This window comes from Priapulus caudatus, unplaced genomic scaffold (genome assembly GCF_000485595.1).
Source record: "Priapulus caudatus unplaced genomic scaffold, Priapulus_caudatus-5.0.1 Scaffold12, whole genome shotgun sequence".
Taxonomy (NCBI): Eukaryota; Metazoa; Priapulida; class Priapulimorpha; order Priapulimorphida; family Priapulidae; genus Priapulus; species Priapulus caudatus.
In genome coordinates, this window is record NW_014577073.1 from 809,761 (window position 1) to 829,747 (window position 19,987).

Genomic DNA, 19,987 nt, shown 5'->3' on the forward strand with positions numbered 1-19,987 from the left:
AGATGATGAAGAAGAAGAAGAAGAAGAAGAAGAAGAAGAAGAAGAAGAAGAAACAAAAGGGGAGGAGGAGGATGAGGAGGAAGAGGAGAGAGTGAATTGTTGAATCACCAAATAATTGTGTGAGCGCTAGTGTGGATGAGAAAGAGAGAGAATGAGAGTGAGAGAGAGAGAGAGAGAGAGAGAGAGAGAGAGAGAGTAAGTGAAACACGTGTATATAGTGAGTCGTAGCAACAGTGTCAAACCTAATCGCCAGCAGATCCCATGGTAGAGCTTCCAACAGGTTGTAACTATGTGCCAGTATATGCAGGCCACTTCTCACCTTCCTTATAACGGACTGCGACATCCATGTCTGCTTCAACTATGCGAACATTTCGTTACCGAGATATCTTCACTAAATTGGCTCGTGTCGAGTAATTGAGCAAGTTGGCTAACTCTGTCGTAGCCGCTCTTATAGCGGGGGTAGATGTGAATTTCACAAATGTCACATCCCTAATGCGTTCCAAGTGCCTATCAAATCCCTCTCAGTTGCCATACATTTCATCGCTATTGTTGGCGAAATGCTAGCATTTTCTTTGCGACAACGAGCAGGATGATTCCATTTATCTAATACGATTGTACATTAGCAGCAACACATCCGACGAGGGACCAGTTATGACTTAATTAATTGGCACCTAATTAAACAAACGTTTACTGTAGCGCACTATCCCGCGCAAAAACTACGATATGCTGCTATCAAGTGCGTGCATCAGTAACGTGGTGATGTGTTCATTCTGCCTTTCTTCAATGCCTACATATAACTACGCGAGTTCGTAAACTCAAAATTTATGCTAATGCGTTCTTGATAACTGCTAAAAAGCACATGTATCACGTATAGTCTACATCGGTTCATTCATATCATATCAAAACATAATACCAAGAGGCCAAATTCGCTTTGAATCAGAGTAGACAGCTCTTGGTTGTATGTGATATTATCCCTACGACTACGAAGTTTTGATACAGAAGATCGCAAACCCCGCCCCCCCCCCTTTTTGGATGTAGTTAGATGTAGCAGTAGCACGGACGAGCGCTTCAATGTTTCTATGAACACCAGTAGGCAAGATTTTTGTAAATTCGTAAAGATAATGTAGATAGCGCGATGATGTAACGTGATGGTTATTGGCCACCTGTGCCTTATCACTCTAATAGATTACGTCTACGAGACAAATCAAGCGCCCTTTGCGGCAGTGATTGTGTTGACACGGCACCGATTTGTTGTGTCAACGAAGACGCAAGGTTCTCTGGTACGTGCAGCATGGCCATTGTGCCGATTAGTTTGATTTCCTAGCGAAAGCAACTGACCCCATCACTATCACGTTATCAGGGGTGTATAATAATAGATATATTATATAATATAGATAATGTATTATTAAACACTCCTGATGTTCTCAGCGATGAGCTTGTTTAAAGAACTGCTGCGTGAGGAAATTTCTAATTTTGAGTAATTTTATCGCTTCATTTCAGGAGTACATGATGGGCATGCTATTATCAAGAACACATACACTGTAGGTTTGTGAGCTCTTGATATCATTATAATATTAAGATTACCGCCTCATTACTTGCTCCTGATACGTATATGCTGGTAGCGTGGTGTAGCAGAGTGCTCGCGTGGCATGCATACATCAGAGTAGGTATATCTAGACTACACTTGCGCCGTTCCTCTATATACCTGGTGCGCATACACACAGGGTCAGCCGCGAGGGACGCTAAATTCGACGTTTTTATGACGAAATAGTTCGTCGGGTAGAATTTTCTGTGTACGCAACGCCATGGATCGTTATTCGAAAGAACAGTGAATGGAATAATCATTCGCTTGTATATATTTATATACACGTATATATACATACACGTGGTTCGTGGGGATCAATATTTGAGCAGTATTCAACTCATTGTACTGAATATACGCGATAATATATCACCTAACCTATAAACACTGAATACAAGCGCGGATTTATCGCAATCTCTGGACTTTTTTATAGGTGTACCAGCGCGGAGCGTGCGGTGCTGGCGTATTAGGCGTGTCCGCGAATGGACGCAATGAACACGCGCGCGGTTGTAACTGCAGAACAAGCCCACTGACCACGTCTGCGTACACACATACACTATTATTTACCCCCGCGTAAAAGAAATCCTGGCGCACGCGTGCGATGGTGAATGAAGCGTGTTCAGCGCGCCTGATGCAACCAAATAAGTTTTAATAGTGCACCTTGTTTGTAATAATGTGTATATATTATAGTGTATTCATATTTTAATAGTTTTAAATTACTATTGTATTCCAAGCAGCACGTAAGCTCAGAAGGGTATTTATGTGCAGCTATCTGCATGTGTACACGGCTTATATGAGCTGGCTATGTTAGTATAAGTGTCATAAAATTCTACACGCATCATCATATCTGCACAGCCAATGACGCCTCCAAAGTAACGCTTCTAGAATCGATAATTTACAGCTTTGGCTCGTAAAAGTATGCCTGCCCTGTGTTTACAACATAAGTGTTGCTATCGTTTAATAACTTCATCAGCAATGTCTTTCGCCTGAGTGTCGCAGTGAGTGGGATACCCCGGAGATTTTACTTCCGTCCTAGGGGTCAAATTTGCTAGCGGCGCGGAATTTTGTCGTAACGGCGCGGTTTTGCGCTCCAGTGTTAGACTGAACCCGGACGTCGTTGTCAATTGATCTGACGGCAGCAAGAGCTTCGGGGAATCGGTCTAGTACTTCAATGCCGTAATATTGTCTATCTTTACTTGCCTTGTTAACCTGATTCATTTACATAAAGATATAATTTGTGCATAATTGCGAAAGTGTCAAATGTTTGCTTTTTATTTATAACAACTGTTGTGCAAATGTCCAATAATTGTGCTATTTATAAATGTCTAACGCTTTTAGCTCAAACAGTCAAATATCTGAGGTATAGTAACTTCTAAACTGAATTAATTCATGTAAGCAACTATAGAGCGCATATAATATTGAATTAGTTGGATTTCGTGTATTCGGTTTGTTGTAGCGAGTTCGCGAAATCACACATTTTTTGCCGTGTAACCTAAGATGTTCGATTTCTGTGTAAATCGTGTCGGGAACTTTATACGAACCTTATTTATCCTTTTTACGCGAACGAAATGGAATCTCGCCGTAATTTGAATTTTAAGCTGTCGTAATTCGGTACGGGAGCGCGTGGATCTCGGAGCCTAATATTACTGCGGGTGAGCAAACTAGCGATACCGTTGACACCTTGCCAACCAGCCGCTAATCGACTACGGCTTGATGAACTACTTTCCGTAATGCAGTAATACAGTCGCGCGCCATGTCTAGAGCACTTTCCGCACATGCGCTTACATCTCGCTGTCTTTTCGGTACGATTTCCCATCGACAACACACCACGCGCACACACTCACGACGGAGTTTTGCTCGCTACGTACGTACGCTGCGCTCGTTACGTACGTCCTACTCGAGAGGTAGGATGATTTCAAAAACCTCTGCGACGGAGTCTTAAATCTATTCTTGGCGACGAGTAGAGTCCGTGTCCTTGAGCTGCGCGACTCTCGTCACGCAAATGTCGTCATTGTAAAATCGTTGGAGTAGGTACTGCATACTACTTCAAAACTGAAGATCTGCATAGTATAATTGGGGATTTCTGCATGCAAGAATCGAGGGATCTGCACATACTAGCATACTGAATAGCAGACTGCGCTAGCTGCAAGAGTAAGGAAATAGAGTGGTAACTAGCATCACAAGTCTCTCGTTGACATTGTCATTAATCAGTGAGGCGAAGAAATCGTCTACATTTGTGCCTAATAGATGTGTACGTTAAAACTAATAGATGTGTACGTTAAAACTAATAGATGTGTACGTTAAAACTAATAGATGTGTACGTTAAAACTAATAGATGTGTACGTTAAAACTAATAGATGTGTACGTTAAAACTAATAGATGTGTACGTTAAAACTAATAGATGTGTACGTTAAAACTAATAGATGTGTTCGCTAAAACTAATAGATGTGTTCGCTAAAACTAATAGATGTGTACGTTAAAACTAATAGATGTGTTCGCTAAAACTAATAGATGTGTACGTTAAAACTAATAGATGCATGTGTACGTTAAAACTAATAGATGTGTACGTTAAAACTAATAGATGTGTTCGTTAAAACTAATAGATGTGTAATTAAAACAACTACGAGAACGCTGTTACTCTTACACGCGCACCGACGCGCACAGTCACTCACTCACGCACGCGCACGCACGCACGCATGCACGCACGCGCACCGACGCGCACAGTCACTCACTCACGCACGCGCACGCACGCACGCACGCACGCACGCACGCACGCACGCGTACACGGACTGGCGCACACGTTTATTCACGCCGCACACATTCTTGTGAACAATTCTAAACAACGATCCAAAACGATCGATCATATCGAACGTGAAATATTATTGCCTTTGTTTATTTTATCGCTCATTTCACTCCTCATATGAAGGCATAATCACTTCACCTCCCCTTTCCCAAGGTACAAAGCCAAGCGTTATTAGGGCGTTTTCAAGGCTCATAGCTCGTAAGCTAAAAGTAATTAAAGGACAATAAAGATTATTCTAAAGTTTTACTTTTTTGAGTCGTCGTTAATCTTGTAGCAGAATTTATGCTAGGTATGCAATTATCCATAAAAACCTACTCTTGCGCAAATCTGTAATCGTTAGATATAATAGCTTCCATATATAGGCGGTCGTAAAAATATCCCATTTATAACCGCGTATTACTCTCACAATGAAGGTTTATGGCTACTTGATTAGATGAACTCTCGGCTATCGAGAGTGCGTCGATATCGCATCGCGCGTATGCATATTTACAACTAGCGCGCCGTGTATCTACAGTGCAGCAACATTACGGTGCTAATCGAGTCGCAATGAAAACATTATATATTTAGCATGAGGCGGGATATATAGGGTAAGACACGCGTGAAAAGAAATCGGTGGTAAGTAATGGCGTGGTATGACTGCTGTGTGAAATGGCGACAATTATGACGCCTTAATGCCCATGCATTTTTAATTGCATTTAAGTATATTCGAACATATAAGCGTATTTTTAAGACACCTATGAATTTCACCGCAAAAAAGACCCCGATGCAATTCACTATTGAGTATTAATTTATTTTATTCGTCTATAATTAGCCGTAGGATACGGCGACGCATTTTTATTTCATATTTTAAGCAGTAACATGCAGTTATCACATAAATGCGCGCTCACGTGTACGCGTGTGTACGCGCGCACGGACGCACGCCCACGCGGATGCACGAACGCACGCACGGTGCTAAGAAGCACCGATATTTTCTAGTATTTATGTAGAATAAAAAAGTGTTTGAACCTCACGAGAACGCAAAACCACAAATCTGTGCAATTCACGCGTTTCCATCTCGTTTTTGTACATTGATAAAAAGGTGCATTTTGCGTTCCTTTATGGACGCTTGAATTTTATAGGCGCGGCCGAGACAATTATATACGCGCGCATAATTAATATAGAATCAATATTTAATTACTTATTTCCAATTACGTATCACAAAAATACATCCTCGGTGCCCTTCTCGTGGATTACGCTCTCGAGTCTTCTCAAGCGGGTGTCAAGGAAACCCTTTCGAGATTACGGTTGCCATGGCAACTACGAGAAGCTTTCGGTGAGCCCCATATTTAGCTCGGGCGACAGCGGGATTACGTCATTCGTGCCCGGTATGTAAATGATGGATTGCGGAAAGCTGGACACCTTGCGCTTCTTGCCGAGATCTGTCTCTCCGGATAGCGACAGCACGCTGTGAAAGCGAGTCAAGCTGCCGCCGCCCCCGCGCAGATACTCGTTGCAGACGCCCACCGCGTGGTTGTCGGCGTCGTCGTGACTCCAGCGCCCCCTATTCGTGCGCTTCTCGTGGTTGCGGCGCGGCAGTGGCGGCGCCTGGCGGGAGAGACTGTCGACGGGCGACTCGTAAGGCGGCTGCGAGAGCACGTTGTACTGCCTGCCGCCGTTCGTCGCCGCGTACAGCGCGTCAAAATTGTTGTTCAGCGAGCAGGGGGCGCCACCGACGCCCTGCGCCGCCGACGACGCGTCGAAGTTCTTCGTGAGCATCGCTAGCGAGCTCGCCGCCTGCTTGCCGCCGCCGCTGCGCGCGCTGCGCAGACGATACAAGATGGCGACCTTGGGAGCAAAGATGGCCGCCAGCGTCGTCGTCGCCGTGAGTATCGTCGCCACGCAGACGATGAGGTCGCCGTAGCGCGCGTGCAGCATGTAGTAGCACGGCGTCCAGCCGGCCCAGACGACGACGTTGCCGACGGTTGCTACTAGCAACCAGCGCGCCTCCTTCAGGTCGCGCAGCATCACCTTGACGACGAGCGCGTACAGGAGGGTGACGAGCAGCAGGAAGCCGACGTAGGCGAGCGACGCGAGAAACGCCGCCGCGGGCACCCGCGCGCCGCCGCATGCCGCCGCCGCCACGCTGGCGCCCTCCGGCGGTCGCAACACGCCGACGCCCAGCACAACGCTCTGCGTCGACAGCGCCACCTGCACGCCGGCGACGAACACCAGGGTGAGCCACTGGTTGGCGAACGACAGCGCCCCGCCGAGTCCCAGCGAGGCGATGGCGCGAATCTGCATCGACTGCACGCAGACGATCGCGTAGCAGGCGGCGTGCGCGACGGGCAGCAGGAAGGCGCGCAGGCGACACCACGCGGCGGCGCCATCTGTCGGGCTGACGGCGAACGACAGCGCGGTGAGGTAGAGCAGTGCGATGGAGACCAACAGGGCGATCGTCAGGCCGTGGTTTCCCTTCAGACCGCGTAGCGTGCCATCGCAGATCTTACACACGATCCAGACGAGGATCCAGAGCGCGGCGACGACGCCGAGCGCGCACGCGCAGACTAGTATCAGATTCGCCCACCAGAGGTCGACCGCGGTGAAGTAGCGGCGCATGAGCTGTAGCTTGCCGACGGTGGCCGACGTTTCGTGGTTTCCTGCGATGCAGCTGACGTTAGAGGATGCGCTAGTCAGGAGTGGCGTGAGGAACTGGGAGGACTCTGCGAGCGTCAGCCTCTGCGATGTAATGTTGTAGACTCCAATCTGGAAAGCAAATCGTAGACGTTGGGTTTTGCAACGATATTAATATTATATAGTTTGATCGATATGAATTGATCGTTGAATCGGCTGGAAATCATTATATCTTGCATGTCATCTGCATCACCCATTATCGTTTATAGCATATATTATAGCAGTAGTGAATATAAACTAATTTATTTTTATTCATTCCTGATTATATACACGCGCGCGCGCACGCACGCACGCACGCACGCACGCACGCACGCACGCACGCACGCACACACACACACACCACACACACACACACACACATATACAGAATATATATATATATATATCTGTGTATATATATATATATATGTGTGTGTGTGTGTGTGTCGTGTTGTGTGTGTGTGTAGTGTGTGTAGTGTGTGTGTAGTGTGTGTGTGTGTGTGTGTGTGTGTGTGTGTGTGTGTGTGTGTGTGTGTGTGTGTGTGTGTGTGTGTGTGTGTGTGTGTGTGTGTGTGGTATACAAAATATTGTACTCATAGTCGACCTATGAACATTATTTAGTAGTAACATTATGTAAGTAACATTGTGTAGTGGTAGGATGACTGGTAATAACTATGTGATAATAGTAGTCATGCGGTTGCCTTCACGGGTCCTATAAATAGCCTTTATACAATGTCCTCTACAAGCCGGTGTTGTATATATATATATGTTTTACACTATATTGTACTCATAGTCGCTTTATACCGATTGCATCATGCCATTCCTGAATGCATGCAGTTGCAGCTCGTTCGTGTGTCGCGTGTTTGCCTCGTTCATCCAGCTCAGCACGGTCACGTCGCTGACCTCCGCCAGGAGGCGCTGCAGCTGTTCCCGACGGCCGCCGTCCATCTCACAGTCTGCTGCGCTTTTCCCGCCGCACGAGCTGCTGCTGCTGCTGCTGGTGGTGGTGGTGGTGGTGCTGCTGCTGCTGCTGGTAGTGGTGGTGGTGGTGGTGGTGGTGCTGCTGCTGGTGGTGGTGGTGGTGGTGCTGCTGCTGCTGCTTCTGGTGTTGTTGATGTTGTTGTTGTTGTTGTTGTTGTTGTTGTTGTTGTTGTTGTTGTTACTGTTGCTGTCGATGTCCCGAGCAAGAAGCCAGGCTAGCTTTAGCGTTGACAAGTACGCCTCGCCCGCATAGTCCTCCTCGCGGAATGCGTCTCGCATATCTCCCTCCGTCACCGCGTTGCAGTGCATGGCGTCGGCGCCGTCGCCGGATGTCCGGCACCCGTACGCTTCCCGCACGTACTCCCGGACGACGTCGCTCGTCGGCATCTGGTCGCGCAGCCGATCGACGAAGAACCGCCGGAAGTCGTCCGCTAGAGGGCGCGGTCGTCCCGGGTCGCCGACGATGACGATGGCGCTGGCGGGAAGGCGCGCGACGCTCGGCAGACGATCGAGCGCGATCCACGTGACGGCGGCGAGCGCATGCGCGTCACTCCGCCGCGCCGCCGCCTCCAGCTGCGTGGCCTCGGCGCCGTTCACGAACAGCAGCACAGCCTGCTGAGCAGCGCCGTCTGTCGTCAGCGTTTCGAAAAAACTCGCGAGCTCGTCGGTTTGCGGGTCGTCGCTGAAAGCGTAGACGCCGCGCACGCACAGGCCGGCGCTCTCGGCTAGTGTCCGAAACATCCGGTAGGTGGCGGCCCGCAGTGGATCTGCCGATACGAAGACAGCAGTGATCTGTCGAACTTTCAGGCTCTTCAGTAGCTGCACGATCGCCTGAACAAAGAGCAGTTAGGTAAGGAAAATGAACACGGATCACATATTAATGCTCATATAGATGTCAAAGCAATGCCGCGATTTTATTTTACTGTTTGCTTCGGTTTAATGGACTGAATAAATGACATGATAGATTTGTTTGAATCGTTGTAGCAATTAAAGGACCGGAACTTACAAATACGAATAAATAACGGTATCGTAATAATTTCAGTAAACACTTCTAACGTTATGACGAAGGTTTTATCAAATTTACTTGAAAGGAATCCGGAATTGGTTAACCCACACGTTGATTTCCTAACAGTCATATTATGCACACATAATTATAACATGGTATCACTTATAGCTCACTAAATATATATATATATATATATACATATACATGTATACATATATATTTATTTATTTATTTACATATGTATGTAATATTACATATTATATCATTAAAACTACAAACAACGAACTCACCTGCACTTTGTCGAAGCTGAACTGCATGTCATCTACCGACATGTTGATAGCATTACTCGCCGCAGCGCCTGTCATTGTATAGGCGACGTTGGGCAGTCTAAGTGTATCGAGCAGGTCACTCGTTACGTCATCAACGTAGCTGCTTAGCACGCCTAGAATAACGGACCACGTGCAGTAACCATGTGACGAGAACTCAATTAACGAATACTCAACAATGATTCACTGTGGTTGAGGTAAGCAACGTCGAATTTTATCCACTTTTTAATTACTCCATTCATGATTCATCGAACCAATTTCATAGAATTCAAGGTTCGATTGAATTAGCTCTAATGGCATCGTAAGTTCACGCGTGTTAAATCGTATAATTGATGCTTTTTTTTCGCATTTGCGTTCCTATAAACTCTTAGAACCGTCGATGCGGTTGACATTACGTATAGACTCACCAAAGAGGCGGGTCGTGTTGTGTGGTGTCGCGTGAGATCGGCATTGCGTTGCGTCGTCATACTGCTGCATGAGTCTCAACAGACCAGCGAGTTGATGGCCTGAACCCCCGCAAGCATCAACAGCGTGCAGGCCTGAAACAATGCGGGGGGGGGTTACAATTGCTCTAGTCTACTATAATTATATTACCAGTAATTAAGGACGTTGACACTAAACCGAGCGAACTAATTTGCAAGTTGTTTTTACTGGTCACGTCCCTATTTTTCTTGGTAAGTTTCGTTGTTGCCCTTACTAATGAATGTTTAGAGCCGACCTACTTTTCATAGCCGCCCTCGTTACTTATACGGGCATCATTACTGTCGCTTACAGTACAACATATAATGCCACGCGCATGAATCACCTACAAAGTGCCTTGGCCAACTTGTAGTGCAGCCTAGCATTTACATTTATGATCATGAGTGATTGCGCCGAATGAAATTGAGAACGTATGTACAGTAATGTTAACATGCAATTTCAGGAAACGGGTTTAAATGGTCACGATTGTGAATCGTTAGCAAAAGTCGAACGTTGGTTTTGGCTCTACATATATAGGCTACAAATTACTGGATATTGCTTTGCGTGCGAATGTACTAGTACAGTCACAATGAATGTATACATACACACATTATACACGCGTACACGCGCACACTCATACACACACGCACACTCCCGCACAAACAAGCACATATACAACACAAACACACACACACACACACACACACACACACACACACACACACACACACACACACACACACACACATGCACATACACAGCGCGCGCGCAACCACAAACACAAACACAAACACAAACACAAACACAAACACAAACACAAACACAAACACACGCACGCACGCGCACGCGCACGCGCACACGCACACGCACCACGACACACACACGCCACTACGGCACCACGCACACGCACACGCCACACGCACACGCCACACGCACACGCACCCCCCCCACACACACACACCCACATGCCACACACACCAGCGCGCGGCGCACACAAACACAAACCACAAACACAAACACAAACACACGCCACGCCCACGCGCCAGCCACACCGCACGCAGCACGCGCGCACGCGCACGCACGCGCACACACGCACACGCACACGCACACACACACACACACACACACACACAACATAACACAAACACACACACACACACACACACACACACAACACAAAACACGCTGCCACCGCGCACGCGCCACACACACACACACACACAAACACACACATACACACACCAGCGCGCGTCGGCACACAAACCAAACACAACACAAAACACAAACACAAACACCAAACACAAACACAAACACAACACAAACACAACACAAACACCGCACGCCGACCACGCCACACCCTACACACACAACCACACACACACACACACACACACACACACACACACACATACACACACACACACACACACACCAGTACATCTGTCTTCATCTGCCTCGCTCTCTTTCCTCACAATGTTGTGACGTCTACCAGTTTTCTTGTCGTTACAATCATATCAGTCATACCAATGACGCAAAAAAAAGCATTTTGTACTTACCGGGAGTAAGGGTAAGAGTCTGTTAAAGCTCAACTGACGTATTAATATACGTAAATTTATGCCCATTCTTGTATTCAAATATAGGTATATATATAATTACACATAATAAATACACATTTTTGTTTTGGTTTTGGTAGAAGGTAGACGGTTGCCACCAGCGTTGCAGCCCAAATACATTTGATTGCAAATCCTGTGTTCATAGTTGTTCTGATTATCACGAACAAATACAAATACAATCGTTTGCTCAATTTTCATTCCTCGAATGCATCACTATATATGCCCAGCGGAGCATCTATTTTTCGCAGGATTACTCCCACACCGCGTCATTGTAAAAATATGGTAGCAGTAGTTACAATGCCCCCCTTCCCTTCGTCGCTTGTAAACCAGTTTTGATTGCTATGAATTACGGAGACAGGAAGCTTCGATGACCCTTCATGGCGATGTCATAGCGCAGCTTTATGTTATAAGGTCAGTGTACCGGCAAGCGTGTCAGCACTTGTGTGGTCGATAATTTCATATGATTTCATAATATGCCGAGATTATAAGCGTATAGTGCATGTCCATGATCGATGGAGGCAACATATCGGGCAACTTTAATTACTTCAGTGAGTGTGTTGTACTCTCGTGATTACAACATCGTGTGCTCACTATTGATGAAAGTTTGCAGGGAATTTCTAGGTTGCTATCCAGTCGGTCAATTTTAAAGCGCAATTTATTATTAGATGCGTAATGCAATAGCGAGGAAAAGGCATGCTTGGATTGATGTATCTACAATACGCGAATTGTGCTGTCTACGACATATTTATTTTCATCTATAAATAGGAGTTGAGTTGTTTTATTTGAGATGTCATCGTCGACATAAGTATATCTATTTGGCTATCCCAGCCATTTTACAGCGGTATAACAATGTGCAATGTGCACATATAGATAGGTACAAAGTAAAGTGTAAAGTTTGTGGTCTGTCCATCTGTATGCCTGTGCGCGTCTCTCTCTCTCTCTCTCTCTCTCTCTCTCTCTCTCTCTCCCGCTCTCTCTCCTCTTCATGTCCGCCTGTCCGTCGCCATCTGCCTGTCTTGCCTTGTATTTTGCGCACGCCTACGCACACACGCACGCATGCACGTACGCGCGCGCACGCACACGTACGCGCGCGCTCGCACGCACACACACACACATATATATAATATAAATATATATATATATAATGCAAGCTTAAATAACATAACATAAATGTCATCAAAATAATGACCGGTGACAAGGTTTCATTCGCGTCTGGTATGGCTAGTATATCGCTGACACCGATACACCAATGAAGAGGGGCGAATGTTACGGACCTGTAGCACAACGCCTGTTCAGCATCGCGGCCATTCCCATGACAAAACACCGTGCGTGTGTGTGTTAATGTACTAGTAGTTCTACGCCCCCGTAGCCCACGAGCGTACTGCCAATTTTTTGTCGCGTATCTGAAATCCTAGTCCGATTAAAACGGTACTTAAAACGTAAAACCCAGCCGGCTACAAATCGATTGCGATCTCGGGCAACATAATTATTCACTCGTGCTTGTTACGTCATTCATTACCTATACCTGCGCGAGCGCACTGCGCCATGACACGCCGATTAGATAAGATACGGCACCACTTACGGCGATGTAAAATAGTCACGATGTCATATCGTCGGCGGCTTGGTACGTTGCCAACGTCGGCCTGCGACTCGTTTGCGGTCAGTGAATGCTATACATGCAGTAACGCGTATACGATGATCTATGTGATAGGTATACACGCTATTACGATGAGGGGATATTATGAATCGCGTGGTTGTTATGTATTATATGATTGTTTTAATATTACAGTGTTATGTCATGTCAGTGAACCTTGATAACGGCTCACTTCATCATCTACTGCCCACCATGTATGATCCGCCCCCCCACATATTCGAATAGCAAGTGGACCCCAAAGCACTTCCATGCGTCTCTCGGATAAATAAATGACTCGGTGTTTACATCGAGTTTTCCTATTCGGCATTCACTCAAATAAAAACTCTATTTTTCATTGCAACCATTGCGCACGTTGGTGCGATATTCACCCAATAAAAACTAACTCATCTTAACACGCTTCCAGCTCGATAAAATGAAATCGTCGTAATCTAGACTCGGTCGAATAGATGTCCGTGTGTGGTCATGCTAACTCTTTCATTGCTAGCTAATAACTCCATCTCTCATCAACTATTGTCTGTTAGCTATACTGCCAGCTTGATACGTGTGAACACAATATCCTTCTGATAAATATAACGGCAAAATTCCGAGCACCAGATTACATATTATGTATTATTTCGAGATGAACAACTCCAAGATGATTCAATTTCCTATCTCCGCTCGCTCTAGACTGACGTTCTCGCTTCCCCGAACAGACTCCAACAGTCAGCCACTGCTAGAGTACTACAGGGTAATTAAGAATTTTAACCAGTGTATTCATGCAATCATTGTGCATCAACGTTGCTAATTATATATACATATAGGCAAATATTGCTAATTATGCCGTTAATGCGGATATAACCGAGGTCTCGTCACTGCACGATTTGACAAGTCTAAGAGTGTAATTACGAACTCATTTTTCATTAAAATTGCGCATAATTAGCGTAGATTAGAAAGTAAAACGTCAAACTCATTCAGGCACGCAATTAGCTCGGCAAATGCGATTATCATTCCAATTCGTTACTGAGTTTCAGCCTTACGCAAGCTGTAAAAAGTCGCATTTTTATACCGTAGTGCCGCAGATGCGAACTAGTCTGTAACTGATTTGCGCATCAATACATGTTCATAAATTGTGTGGCGATTGATCTATCTATATAATCGCTGGGGACTTTCTCTGATGAACTCACTCATTGCTGATGGCGAGTGGGTGGCATCGCCGGATGTAATAAGGTATTAGCGATGGCCTTGCCATCTTCCGCTGCCTTACATATAGCCATTATAGATGATCAGAGCGTTGCCGACTCCGTCTCAACCTCTGCAAATTGTTTGGGCGTACGGCACTCAGCCCGCCGTACGTATATACGTATGCTTGAGCACTGGGTGTATTAGCTGTGCTTATATTTGTGATCTTGGGACCAATGGGCCAAAGGCCAATGGGGACGTAAAAGAACCACCGAGGGCGCAAAAAAACTCTGGCTGTGACCACCCTCAGTGCCTTTCGGCTAAAAAGCTAAACTACCTGGCTTTACCCAAGCTAGGTTACATCCCATAGCTAGCTATAGCCCAAGCTATGGCAAACAAGCAACAAGATTTCTCTGCGGCCGTCTCAGCTAAGCTGTACCGTCGATCAACGGGACTTCGCCATGTAGCGTCGTTATCGTAGGCGTAGCCTCGCAGCTTAATATATATATATATATATATATATATATTCTGTGTAATGCCCGTTTTGGTCTCTCCTAGGCAATTATTATTATTTTATTATTATTCGTGATCTGCGCCAGGGTTGTACGGTAGTGACAGCTAGATTTCTCGCTTCACGTTTAGAATATGAATTAGCTGCGACCACTGCTCGCCGCGACTTAGCATGAAACCATTATTGCGATATATAATATCAGGAGTGAATAATAATAGATTATTCTATTTTTATATCAGACTATTCACTCCTGATAATATAGCATGCGCAGTCAATCCGTGCGAACTTACCCCGGTTGAGCCCGGTTGTGTCCGTATTTGCTCGTATTTGTCGTGTCGGTGCTGCGATTTGACGCGCGTCTGGCCCGAGCCTGACCCAGTCTAGTTTGATGTAGGATCAAATTTTGCAGTCTGTTCGGGGTAATAGTGATGACAGTTTGGCAGGGGGCATTATCAGGATGATACTCGCGCGAGGTTTAGTGTTAAGATGTTGATCCAGTATAGTAGTAAATTCATAATCCTATAATATGTGGGGCATTCTGACAACGGTCTCCCGGTGTCGTTGTGTAGGCATAATTGTAAAAAATGTGGGCAGCAAACGGATTGTTTATTAAAAGGAAAATGCAACGCTCGTCATTATGCATTAATAATTATATAATCAGTGTTAAAAGTGAAAACGCATTCACCCATATAGCTGGTGTTTGGATGTACTCGGGTCTTATAGCGTTATCAAATCCCTATAGGAAAAAAATATTAACCATGACTACGCCTTCTTACCAATGCTCAGCCCGTGCTTCTCCCGCACTCTCCTGAGAGCATAGACGGCCGCCATCATCTGCTGCACGCCCGCAGTACTGACGACATCGCATGCAGTACTTCCATGCGTGCCAGTCTGGTTGCCACGCCGGAGCGGAAAGAGACCGCCGACGTTGAAATCGAACGCGCTGTCTCGCACCTCAATACTGCTGCTGCTGCACCACATACCTGTGATCAAATAACGGGTCTTAACGGATGTGATAGAATAACGGGTCTTAATCTATGTCCTTCACCCACGGCAACCTTCACCTGTCCGCGCTTTACCCTCTACGGCACGCAATTACGTCGAAAACACGCGAAGTCAATAGATTATCGAGTAGATGAGAATGAGCGTCATACATTGTTATCGATCTGTTCATCGATCACGACCCAGTATTAGAAGTTCACCGGGTGACAGAGAGAGCAGCATGGTGTTTTTCATCAGCAAAACGCTTATAGATTTTTAAAATATATTTATTTATACGTGGCCGCCCGCCTGTAGCGCGGTTAGATCATCGTTTACGGTTAATCGGTGTAATAATTCTACACCGTCGTTTTGGAAAATGGTAGCGTATTCAATGAGGCGCAAGTCGCCTATATTTCAAACAAAAACGTGAACGCATTATAATTATGTCGGAGACTTATGGTATTCATGAATCACATTGTTATTATTTACGCTAAATTATCATTTTTTATGTTATATGATTATAGTTAATGTTGCATTATTATGATGATTTATGTGACATTGTTTATACGTATGTTTGCACTCGTATCAGAGGTCTCAATCCTATATCAGAATAATCTAGAGCATATAAATATTATACTCGCTAGGCTCTCCATACATCTCCATGATCTAGGGATCTATGTCAGGTTAATGACATAAGTGGATGAAACTACAGTCAGCTAACATTTCATTTGTCGAATAGGATAACATCCGGATGCACAAAAAATGGCATAAATGTACACACCAGATGCTAGGTGAAGCGGTGATAGGAAGAACAACACAGCGAGACATGCCAGCATCTCTAGCAGTCTCCGGCAGCAATCGCCGTCGCTCATGTCCCTGTAAATAACCATTAATCGCAGCTTCACGTACGTGCGCAGATGCTATAAGTGCTGCGTGCATGGATGTGGTCGCAGTACATATAACTCTTATATTCACCAGAGTATCGGGTCCACATTCACTTGGGCTGTTTCAATGATATAATGATGGTGACTTAACAAAAATTGTTTTATTTACTACAGGATTCTTCGTTTGTGAACTGGTTAACGCCTAATAATTCCAAGTAAATGCCGTTTAAATGCACCTCTGCGACACACAGTCCCACTGCACGCACGCCACTGTGTATAAACTCGCAGAAAAGATAGAGATCTATCATTTGGTTGTAAATGGATACAATTTGAGTTGATACACTTTCATTTTATTATTAAGACGAGCCCGAGAGTCTGTTATCGGGTCTATGCTTCCAGTGGCTCATTAAAGGAAGGCGACACGTCCGTTGCGAATAACCCCCTCGTAATGATATACCACGAAGCGAAACGTGTCGTCATTTTCAACTGTTTAGCAACTAACATATGAAATAATCCATCAATAACCAATGTTAGTTAGTTAGTTAGTTAGTTAGTTAGTTAGTTAGTTAGTTAGTTAGTTAGTTAGTTAGTTAGTTAGTTAGATAGATAGATAGATAGATAGATAGATGGTTTTTAGTGTGTCATATACTGGGTGAAGCATTGTGGCGTTCAGGGACTCGGACGGAACGAAATCATTGCCTTATATCAAAGGCTATTTGTTCTCCTTTAATTTGCTGTGACAGCAGTATTAACGTGTATGTGCCATTATGCTCCCAACTCTTACATGAACTTTAAATCACCAAATATGTCACTAAGATTACACACAGAGCTAATAATACATGTATTATTAGCTCGATCTTGAGTACGTGCATCTACCGTTTATACGAGAAAAGAGGACACCGAATATAGGCATGCCTGCATGCATATATAAAATGCACCCACACTTTAAATACGTTTTTCGCACGAAACCAGCAGCAGCTAGCATCACAAGTACTATATATCTTATCTGCAACGATGCAGCCATTGCTATCTTCACGAATGCTGGCTATTAGTTCCACTACGGATCACCGGCCCATTACATCTCCGCGATTATAAACTAAATCCAAATACATAAACTGGAAATTTTTACACCTGTCACTGGGGCGGCCCACAATATACAGCATGAATGCGGTGCGTGTGCCTGTTTATCCGTGCTTAGGCTTTATTCTCGGTAATTTTCAACCGTCGTCGCTATCGAACAAAAGCGGAGAGGAACTATATTATGCCCCACAAAGTGAACATCCTATAAAAGCCCCTGTCGATGTATACAACAACCTGTGCGTTACTGGTTACCCGGCTTGTATCGGACATGAGCGAGGGAGTGGTTCAACCAAAACGATCATCCGTGAAAGCGAAACGGCTATAGTATTTGAATTAATACGCAGAGTCAGATTTAAATTAAATGCTATTGCCATAAAATGACGGGCAAATGCTTTCAAGCGTTTGCCATATTTGGGTAATCCGTCTGATACCTATATACGTACACATGCACCACCAACTACTATATACTACACCACCACGGCTACCACCATCCATATACCTATCACATACATATTATCAAGAGATAATTATACATTTAGTATTGTCATATAAATATAATAATAATACAGCTATGTATTATTAGCTCTTGATATTATTCGAAGTATCGCCACTACAGATTACTATAGCCTGTATGGAACGTTCCCTGTATAAACATTGAAACGAAATGCGCATAAAAAATGTTCTACTTGACATAATGATGAACACACATTTAAAACTGGTTTGGTCTGTAGAACCAGCGAAAAATGACAAATTACTTCCTCACTGCACGATACATCAGCAGCTTGACGAATGAGTGCAATAATTATATTACAGTGCAGCTTGGGGGGAACCGTATGTAAACTATCCGAATATCGACTTGTATCTTCTTTACTGATATATTATTCTTATAATATATATATATATATATATATACATATACATGTATACATATATATTTATTTATTTATTTACATATGTATGTAATATTACATATTATATCATTAAAACTACAAACAACGAACTCACCTGCACTTTGTCTTTGGCCAGAAAAAGGTTGGTAACGAAGGTCTTGCCAGTTCTGCCAGGAGCGTCGAGGAAGAAGAGGCCGCTACATTTCTCCTCAATGCTTGCGAAGATGGCGTCGTAGGCACGCTGCTGATCCTCCACCAGGCGCATCTCGTTGTCATTGACGTATGTTTCCATTTGGTCTGTGTCATAGTTGGTCTCTTGCAGGTATTCATATGCGAGTGCGTTGTTGTTGTGCTCTGGCTGTGGCAGGCCGAAGGTGTGGACTCCTTCGCCGCCCATTGCTTGAACTTGGTTGTCCAGCTGCAGCAGCGCCTCGTTGTACATGGCATCTGTGTAGGTCACTTCTTGTTCAAGATTTTGGCACTGCACTCGGTGATGGATGTCCTCTGCCGTGCTTTCCTTGTGAGCTTCCCACAGCTTGAGCGGCTCTGCCAGGCTGCAGGTCGTGAGCATGATGGCGAAGAGTTGGCGCAGCTGTCTTGGCTGTGGTAGCCAAAAATAATATTTACCTACAAAAAAGTCGAGTTCCAAAAAAAGGGAAATCTCTTTTTCACTTTTTTTGCATTTTTTGTTGGCCTAAAATGGTCGTGGCGTCATGCTGATTCAGAATATATATGGTGTTGGGGGTCATCTCTTACGGGTCTTGAGAAGATATACGGACAGACAGACAGACAGACAGACAGATCCGGCCATTTATGTAGGAGATATATATATATTATATACTAATATATTACGTTTGCTACTATTACGTTATGCAATACTTCGATTCTTACGTTAGGCAATTATATATATTATATACTAATATTGTACGTTTGCTACTATTACGTTATGCAATACTTCGATTCTTACGTTAGGCAAATATATCCATATAAACATATAACTGCATGAAGGTGCCTTAATGCGTTACCTAATACAACCACTTACCCAATATAATATCAAATGTTTACTTAAACGCGATATAAAATAATGTTCTAGAACCCGACAATTCTACGATACCTGTGGAATATAGGCGTTGTCAGTCCACACTTGAACGTAGGCCCGTCATGCGCGCACACGACGACACACGTGGACAGCGATCAGTCGACTAGATCTGCTGCAGCATGCATCCGTTTGGCCCGCGCCGTACGGTGTGTAACGCCTGGCTGCTTGCTCGAGTCGAGCATCCTGTAAACAAGCAGTAATCAAGCTAACGGCTCATGTGGAACCGCCGACTGCTGCGGGGCAACTACTATATAGCTAGGACGTTTAACTGTTTAGCGGAAAGGGGTGGCGTAACCGTAGCCGTAGAGCGC

At 44.9% G+C, this 19,987-nt stretch overlaps 1 protein-coding gene across 1 annotated transcript; it reads right to left on the reverse strand.

Moving 5' to 3' along the window:
- Nucleotides 1-8,193: 8,193 nt before the first annotated feature.
- LOC106807895 (metabotropic glutamate receptor-like) lies at nt 8,194-19,767 on the reverse strand. Its single transcript, XM_014810404.1, has 7 exons — nt 19,692-19,767; nt 16,505-16,599; nt 15,519-15,725; nt 9,755-9,886; nt 9,312-9,463; nt 8,310-8,846; nt 8,194-8,202 (listed from the first exon to the last, which is right to left on the reverse strand). Exons 2-7 carry the CDS (start codon nt 16,593-16,595, stop codon nt 8,194-8,196), a joined length of 1,128 nt encoding a protein of 375 aa, XP_014665890.1. The 5' UTR covers nt 16,596-16,599; nt 19,692-19,767.
- Nucleotides 19,768-19,987: the final 220 nt, after the last annotated feature.